General features: G+C 36.8%; 1 protein-coding gene across 3 annotated transcripts in view; it reads right to left on the bottom strand.

Annotated features, from left to right (window-relative positions):
* Nucleotides 1–1,790: 1,790 nt before the first annotated feature.
* LOC150105360 (transducin beta-like protein 3) overlaps nucleotides 1,791–9,684 on the bottom strand; it is a 324,945-nt gene continuing 317,051 nt past the window's right edge. For 2 of the 3 annotated variants that reach the window (XM_090394739.1, XM_090394738.1), the window contains exon 11: nucleotides 5,945–6,299. In XM_090394739.1, coding sequence (XP_090250865.1) covers nucleotides 6,134–6,299 — 166 coding nt within the window. In that variant the 3' untranslated portion in view covers nucleotides 5,945–6,133. Of the gene's footprint in view, nucleotides 1,922–5,944; nucleotides 6,300–9,684 lie in introns of those variants that run through there. The other variant, XR_016548482.1, reaches the window with a different exon arrangement.

Raw genomic sequence — 9,684 nt, 5'->3', positions numbered from 1 at the left:
AAGGGCTACATAGAGATCTTCTTCCCTTTATCCAACCCCTATGAATGTGGTTATACACATACACACACCTAAATATAATGCCATCTGATTAGAGAGACCCAGGTTTGTCTAGGATGTGAAGATACTTAATGAGACTTTACAACTAAAGGCAAGTCAGCCAGTCTCATATGAAGGTGGCAGGGTTCCCCTCCAGAATACTTTTGAATTACTGTTTGTCTATGTTATTAATAATACTTTTTCCAATTACAACTATTCTTTGGTCAGTTTATCTTCTGGAATACATCAGTTGACAGTCATAACAGATGGAAAGAGCATTATCCATCATAGTATTAATTAGGTTTCCATAAAGCCAAATTATATGACCATAACAAGCTATTATAACACATAAGTGGTCGCATTGGCTTGTCTGGAATTACAATCAAAGCAACTAATGCTATGAGAGTTTGATGTGTTATATTATATGCATGCATTCTTCTGGCCAGTTTTGTTTTTTCAGGATGAAAAACTCAAGTTTTCATTTAAAAAAATGGGAGAAAATGAGATACACAGACAATCAACTTGCATTATTTGGCTTAAGAAACTACAAGGAAAGAATATCAGTAGCACATAGGAAATGATCAGGGATTGTTTGGGAGAATCAGCTTTAAATAACATATACAGGGTCAGGAGAATAAACCAAATGGGGGTTATATGAATGAGTAGTGATATAAAGCAGGAACTGCAAAAAAAAGAAAATATTATGGAGGTAATTTAAAGGAAAAGGTGACTTCTGCATTACCCTGGCTCTGACTCTCAGTGATGAAATCTCGATATAAGTCAAAATTGGTCTCAGCAGTAACCCTCCTTTAATGCTTACCATTAGGCACTTCCGAAGGGAAGTGTGCTTTGTATTTTGGAATACTAAGGCAACAGATGTGAAGTCATCAGCCTCTATACAAATAGCTTAGTCATGAAAATAGATTGAGAGGCAACGTTTGCATTACAAGTGCAAATGTTGTTTGCTTATGCTTTGATTGGCAAGTATAACTCGCTTTCTAACCAAGTAAAAAAAAAAATTCCACACCTCCAAAGATCTGATGGACACATTTATTCTAGTATACACACAATATTGGAAGTTTATTTTGCACTTGGTTAGACTATAATAAATTTAGTTTAATCCTTTATCCAAGTGTAAGAAAACAAAGTTTGCACCTGAAAATATCTTCAGGACTGAGGTAAGGTGGACCAAACTCTCATCACTATTTGTCTCAGTATCTCCCATAATGCAAAGCACATCTCCTGCTATGCATTAAGGGAAGAGCCACTACCTAGACCGGTTTCGACCTTTATTGAGGTCTCGTCAGTGGGAGGCAGACCCAGAGTGGTGATACTAAGGCAGAAGCTATGGAGAGGTCATATTTATCTATACAAGTTGCCAACCAGTGTACCAGTGTACTCTGGATTTAGATAAAGATGATGGAAGTTTATTTTGTACTTGGTTAAAATATAATACCTTACCTCACTCCTGAAGATATTTTCAGGCACAAACTTTGTTTGCTTACACTTGGATAAAGGATTAAACTAAATTTATTAAATACACAACAATACTTCTGAATTACTATTTCTGTATATAGATATATCTGGCATACTTTTAAATTACTGTTTGTCTATGTCATTAGTAATACCTTTTCAAATTATTTTAATGAAATAAAATGGATCTAAACATAGTTTATTAGAAAACTTTTCTTAAAAACCAAATACTGGCCTGGTTTCTGTATCTGCTCTCCATCCATTAGGCTGTAGCCATGGCTATTTGTGATTGTCCTTACATGGGAGATTAAATTCATAGTACAGCGTGAGACTAGTGTGTACAACTTATTAGAGGCCTCGTGTGGCTCAAAAATGTTCCATGTTTCTTGGTCTGTAGAGCATGGTTTCTGGACTATGTGAAAATAAATTAAAATAGAAAAAATATATATATAAGATTAAAAAAAAAATAATAGGAAAACAATTGTGAACTCACCCAGAGTACTAATGTACTATATGTTTACTAAACCCTTTCATAGGCTGGAGTTACATAAAAAAAAACAGATAGCAAGTTTTCTAATAAATCATTTGCTATGTGTTTTATTTCATTCAAGCTAAAATATATATATTTGAAGAAATTTAATGACTAGGAGCTGAGGGATAACAAAATTATCATTACGCTTTTCAAGGATTTAGGCCTAGAATGGCCTGTTCCAGCCTTAGAAGAGATTGTTGAATCTCTTTAGAGAACATCCTCATTTTCTTGGGATAATAAAATAGAAAAATTTATTATTTGAGCGCACAACTAGTTTTGTCTTCTTAGAAGATTTCATGGGTGCATAATGTGAAAAGAGAAATACAAAAAAAAAAAAAAAATATATATATATACAGGGTGTTCGGGATAAATTTGACATATTTATAATTAATTATATTTTTCCGTAAGTTACATGTATTAACACACACTTCTCTTCATTTAAAAGTTTGGACCCTTCTTCATTCATATACAAGATGTCAGAAAGGACGGATAGCTGGAACCCACCTGAATCATGGAAGAGAATAACTTGTATCATGATGATTCGTGCCCGCCATCAAAATAAGGATATTACGACTGCTGCCCAATGCTCCCTGAATACAGTAAAAACAATCAGGCATGAACTAGAGACTTGCAATGGTGACTACGAGGATGTAGCAAGAAGAAAGATCCCTAGCAGACGATCTGATTGCGTTCGTACAGCAGAATTCCTCACAAATCTGCAGGAACAGGTGTTGAAGAACCCTGGCATTGGAATTCGGGCTTTGTTCGTGGAGTTGCTAACTGTAGTCAAGCCCTGGATAACAAGGGTAGCCAATGGTAGGCCGTATGTATGGCAGCAGGATTCGGCCCCTTGCCACACCTCTGGGAAAAGTCAAAAATGGTTGTCTGAAAATTTCTACGACTTCACCAGTCCAAATGTTTGGCCTCCAAACTCCCCAGACCTTAACCCCATGGATTATTTTGTATGGGGCGCAGTTGAAAAAGACACCAATCGCACTTCCAGTAATACAAAAGCCCAGTTAATGGATAAAATTAAAACAGTTTTTGCGGCCCTTCCCAGGGAGACTGTAGCATCAGCTTGTTCGAGGTTCCGAAGCAGAATTGAAGCTGTGATCGATGCTAATGGTGGTTATTTTGAGTAAATCTTGTTGATAGTATTGTAATTAACTCTGCCTGTAATGTTTTTTTGTCAATTCATTAAATTTAATAGATACAAAGAAGATTTTCTTTTTCCTTACGAAACTGTCAAATTTATCCCGAACACCCTGTATATATCTCCTGTAGGAGAACAACAGCTATTAATTAACTTGCAAAAATAGAATTGCTGATTTGTGGAGGCCATAGTTTTGTAGGGCACAATCTCATGTGTGCCAAAGTTGGATAGCTGAGGAGTGACAATCAGAGAGGTTATAGCTGAGGTTCGTATTAAGATGGACTGCTGTTGATTCCAGAATTCTTCTCATCATAGCATCTAAAAATGCTTTCTGATTTGTTCCAGATGACTGAATGAGTGATGAGTAAAAATTAAGAAGGTGATTAGATAGTGAGCTGCTCTAGTTCCATACGCAATGTCATTCATATCACGTAGTGAGTTCCATATGCAACTCAATCGATTTCCCCATCTGGCCAAAATAGGGCATGTTGCAGATACACCAAAGACAATAAACTCTGGCATGCTTTAAGCTGTCATGTTTCAGTTTAGGTGTACCAAGTAAGGAATGAAGTTTGGTTACAGTAGTAAAAGAAGTGCGGATTTTAAGTTTCTTGAGAATTTTAACTAACTGGTGAAACGGAGCTGATATATGGTAAAAATATAAAGCCCTTTACATCATTACTATCTTCAATACAGTAAGCAAGCAGATTAAATAGCAGCTTATTAACAGTCTGTAAGAAGAAACTATAGTTCTTTGGTGATCTCTTCTTCCCTGAGGAGGAAGCAAGCACATTTACCTAATGTAGAAATTATGCCAAGTTTTTGAGGCAGATAATGATGAGATTGCACATGAAGGTATCTAAGACTCATCATAGAAGGCATTGACATCCAACATACAAGCTTTCAAAACATTTGGTCAAAGTTTTAAAAAGTTGAAAAACCACCTCCTTTTTGAAGAATTCTGAACACTTTTGTTTCAATTGTTAAAGACATACATTTTCAAAAAGATGAAATTATGGCCAGTTTCAATGTTATTTCCCTCTTTACTAATGTGCCTGCAGAAGAGCTTTTAATTCTTTTAAAAGATAAGTTATCAAAAAAAAAAAAATATATATATATATGTCACTCCTGATTACTTTCTTTTTTAAAAATACTATTTACAAACAGAACTTTGGCTTTGCCATTATCTCCTATGTTAGCATATTTATATTTAGAAACCTTTGAAGAAAAAACAATCAATTCCTTCTCATTAAAGCCAAGGTTATGGAAAAGGTATATTGATTTTCTTCATATGGAGCCATGGAAAAGATTCCTTAAAGGGGTTCCTAAACCATCTCAAAGATCAACACCCAATCTCCAAACAGGTAATGATAACCGTATGAAATATTTGATAAATTACTAAAAAAATAAATGCAATGCATGCATCCATATTTATGACTAATACATGCACCATTCTCTATGTAAAAAATGTACTCGTAACCTTATATAGCTTCCACGAATGGCCTCTCATTCTCCTCCTGTCTCTAGATATTCTATGAAAAATCTCATTCGTGTTAATCTGGTAATTATCCCTTACCAATTTACACATCTCAATCATGTCTCTCCTCTTCCTTCTATCCACTAGGCTCTGTAATTTGCATTCTCTCAATCTATCATCATAGTTAGCTACAATTCTCAAGAAATTTAAAATCCACACTTCTTTTACTCCTCTAACCAAACTCCATTTCTTATTTGTACACCTAAACTGAAACATGACGGCCAAAAGCATCCTTAGTTTGATGTCACTGCAACGTGCTCTATTTTAGTCAGATGGAGAAATTCATTGAGTTGCTTATGGAAGAGCATGTGAAAGACATCACGTATGGTAGAAGATTTCAATGATACTATATTGGATATAAGGGATTAATGTTTCTTTCTTTCCACTAAACAACATTTCAGGACTCCTTAGACTGCCAAAACCTATTCGCCTTCCACTTAAGAAACTTGGGATTTACAAGGTCACTCGTAGAATGTATTAAGTACGACATACAGGCAAGTTAGAAGAGATATGCATTGTTAAATCTTGTAGAATTAACAAAACGCGCGTGCACGCACGCAAGAAGTATTATTGTTACAATGCATTACAATGATCTATGTGATTACAGTTTCTGCTCCAGAGTTTTTAAAAAGTCATTCAAAATATTTAAAAAAACACACCAATGCAACATGAACTTGCATCAAATCTGGATGCACACATTGTCAGTCATTTATCAAATATATAATATGGTTATCATTACCTGTTTGGAGATTAAATGTTTATTTAACCTCCCTACCAGCCAAGGTGAATGAAATAGTGAGACCAAATTGCACTTCTTATCCGTGTTATTCAATAGGTGTTACAGAATCGTATCCAGATTTAGATGCACATCTATAGACATCATGGCTGGTTTGGGGGTTAATTCACAATTTTCTGTTGAGGAAGTGAACCCAGAAGTTGTTCATGAAACTAGTAGTGTTAAATATAAATGTTTTTTTCTACCACTTAGTTCACTTAGTTCTATGTTGTATATATATCAGGGCTTTAATAAGATCATGATGTCTTCAAAATTAAATCTAACATAAATTATTATTTTATTATTTGGCGGGGGGGGGGGCTCTGTGGTAACAATCCTCTTTCATATGTTTTTTGGTTTCAAAGTAAAGATGCTATCGACTCAGCTACTAATAAGACTAGCATTATTTAAAAGATTGCATCCTGCTGTTTTATTTAATGAAGCATTCATAATATAAAACTATATCAATATAAAATTAAGTTTTACTTACATCTGTTAGAAGCAGAACAAAAGTATGGTGATCACTCCTTGTGCTCCTATTATTTTTATAATCTAACTATCCATATCATGTGATTTACTAACTAGCAACGAAATACTACAAGAATAATTGTCTTATATGAATATAAATCACAACAGAGTACACCATTTTGAAAGTCCAAGTCTTTCAGGTAACTGTTGAAAAAATAACCTTTTAAGGTCATTGAACTCTGAATTTACACTAACTTCTGCACTATTCTCTTGCAATTCTTTGTTAAGGTATTGCAACACATCAATATGAAAAACATCTGGTTCCCTGAAAGATAATGTACACTATTAAATATCCACTTGATTCTACAATGATATTATTCTATTAAGTGAAAAAATTCAGTAAAAAAATATTCTTACAAAAACAAAAGATAATCTCATAGAATGCCCTCTGTTAGTTGAACAACACATTTCTCTTAGCTGCAAAACCTAAGTTCATCCAGTTAAGAGTGAAGCAAAAATTTTCTAGATTTTTTTTTTTTCAAGTGAGGCTGCATTAGCTAGTCTCAGAAAAAGGTGATGAAATCATTTTACCTCTTTTGGAAAGTGCACGGTATACATACTCTTCAATCCATGATGTCACTCTTTACCCTACGAGAAGACTTGTGATAAAAAAATGCGTGTATATTAGTATTGCAAGCAGGATTTTATTAGATCTAAGTTTCCTAAAGAGGGAAAGAAGGAGAGAAGTAAATTTTAAAACTTAACTATTATTAGCTCTATCTGTGTTATCAATTTCTACCCAAAATGACCATGATAAAATCATTATGTACTCATCTTTTGGCCAACAATATATATGAATACCTCCCACCACCTCCTGCTCACATACATACACATACACCCAAAAACATCTTTTCTAAGAATGGAGAATTTATATATTTCTGATCCTATCCAGTTTATGCCACTGACATATTAATATAGCCAGGTATATATATGATAATATATATCCCTGGAACGGACATATAGGGAGACAGAATAGAGACTGTGAAAGGGTGCATGGTGGCCACGGAGTGGGAATGATGAACCAGGAAGGACAGAGGGTTGTGGACTTTGTAGTAACATTTGATCTGCAATTGTGAACTTGTTTTTCTACAAGAGAGAAGAACATTTGATACCATTTAGGAGTGGTAACAACAGTTCACAAATTGACTACATTTTGACTAGAAGAAAACATCTTAAGGTTGTGACAAATTGTAAAGTAATTCCAACAGATCAAGTGAAATATTCTTACACTTGTAAGAATATTTACAGTCGGTGCACAGACTTATTTTAAAGTCAGCGCACCGACTGCTGTGCGCAGACTTTAAAATAAGATCGAAGATAAGAACCTCTGGATGCCATGGGATGAAGACAATTAAGTCGTTTCGCTTAAAAGAGGAAAGTGTGAGGAATCGTTTTAGGGAGAGAGTGTTAGAGAGGATTTCGGATGGACTGGAAAGTGTACAAGATTGGTGGAAACATAATTCAAAAGTAATCCTGAGCTGTGCAATCGAGGTGCATGGTGAGACATCTGGAAAGATTAGACAAGGAGGGGTGGTGGAATAATAATGTACAAGTGGCAGTGACAGCTAAGAAGAAGGCAAAGCAGAAGTGGGATGAGTCAAGAGTGGAAGAGGACAGAGAGGTGTACAAAGAGAGAAAGCAAGAAGCCAAGAGAGTTGTAGCACAGGCAAAGGCCATGGCATATCAAGATCTGTATGATCAATTAGAAACAAAGGAAGGACAGAGAAAAATTTACCAACTAGCGAAATGTAGAAATAAAGCAGCTAAGGACATCTTACATGTGAGGCAGATCAAAGACGCTGAAGGAAGAGTATTATGGAGGGATGTGGACATAAGAAACAGATGGAAAATATACTTTCAGGGACTTTTGAATGAGGAAAATACAAGGACTCACAGAGAAGATGGGCAGCCTTCTGAGGGGATGGTGCAGAACATCAGTAGAGTGGAAGTGACGGAGGCCATGAAGAGGATGAGGAATGGAAAATCGGTAGGCCCCAACAGAATTCCAGTGGAGGCATGGAAGGCACTGGGGGAAGAGGGAATTGACCTGCCATGGGACCTGTTCATGAAAGTTTGCCAACAGGAAAATATACCTGAGGAATGGAGGGAGAGTACTCTTGTCCCCATCTACAAGGGTAAAGGGGATGCACAAGACTGTAAAAATTACAGAGGAATAAAGTTGATGTCCCACACAATGAAAATCCTAGAAAGGGTTCTTGATGGAAGATTGAGGAAGGAGGTGGAGATTGCAAAGGAACAATTTGGCTTCATGCCTGATAGATCAACAACAGATGTTATCTTTGGGTTACGGCAGATGATGGAAAAGTTTCGAGAGAAACAACGGGAGCTACATCTGGCATTTATTGATCTGGAGAAAGCATACGATAGAGTGCCAAGGCAAAGTCTGGAGGTGTCTGAGGGAGAAGGTTCCGGAGAAATATGTCAGGTTGTTGCGTGAAATGTACAGAAATGTGAAGACAAGTGTTCGGACCTGTCTGGGACTGACAGAAAGTTTTCCAGTGACAGTTGGCTTGCATCAAGGGTCAGCATTAAGTCCGTTTCTGTTTAATATTGTGATGGAGGTGGTGAGAGAAGATGCACCTTGGACAATGTTGTATGCAGATTCAAGAGAAGAAGCAGGAACTAAACTGGAAAGATGGAGGAAAGTACTGGAAGAAAGAGGTATGAGACTGAGCAGAAGTAAGACAGAGTATATGTGTTGCACAGTGGGCGGCGGACAGGAGACAGATCTGGAGCTGGAATGAAATGTCATCAGGAAGGTGAGAAACTTTAGATACTTAGGTTCAATAGTGGAAGAAGATGGAGGAGTTGAGAAGGAAGTGGGATGCAGGATACAAGCGGGTTGGAGGAACTGGAGGGAGATGGCTGGAGTGTTATGCGATAAGAGGGTGCCGATCAATCTGAAAGGCAAAATCTATAGGACAGTAGTGAGGCCAGCTATGACATATGCTATAGAAACTGTGGCCCTGAGGAAAAATAACATCAGCAGGATGGAAGTAGCAGAGATGAGAATGCTTAGGTGGATGTGCGGTGTGACCAGAAAGGATCGTCTGAGAAATGACTATGTCAGGGGAACAGTGAAAGTTACGAACTTAGGAGTGAAAATACAGGAGGCAAGGTTGAGATGGTTTGGTCATGTGATGAGGAGGGAGGACGAATATGTGGGACGAAGGTCATGCAGATGGATGTGCAAGGAAGGTGGAAGCGTGGGCGGCCAAAGAAGAGATGGTGGGAGCTGGTAGAAGAGGACTTGAGGATGAAGAACTTGGATGTGGTGACAGCCCAAGACAGGAAGGTGTGGAGGAGACTCATTATCAACAGTGACCCCACTTAAGTGGGAGAAGCTGCAGAAGAAGAAGAAGAATATATATGATAATATGATTGATAGTAACTCTTCCTCTCCAAGTGACTGCTTGAATTAAAGATGCCAAGAAATTATATACTTGGTTTAATCCTTTATCCAAGTGTAAGCAAACAAAGTTTGCGGCTGAAATATTTTCAGGACTGGGGCAACTCGTGGTAAAGGTGATATTAACTTCACATCACTTGCCTTAATATCCCATAATGCAAAGCACATCTTGCAGACATGTATAATGCTATGCATTATGAGAAGGGTCACTACCCAGACT

This window comes from Typopeltis vanoorti, chromosome 6, assembly GCF_054136105.1.
Source record: "Typopeltis vanoorti isolate ZY-2024b chromosome 6, IOZ_Tvanoo_1.0, whole genome shotgun sequence".
NCBI lineage: Eukaryota > Metazoa > Arthropoda > Arachnida > Uropygi > Thelyphonidae > Typopeltis > Typopeltis vanoorti.
The sequence above is the reverse complement of the archived record's forward strand: the minus strand, read 5'-3'. Positions and strand labels throughout refer to the sequence as shown.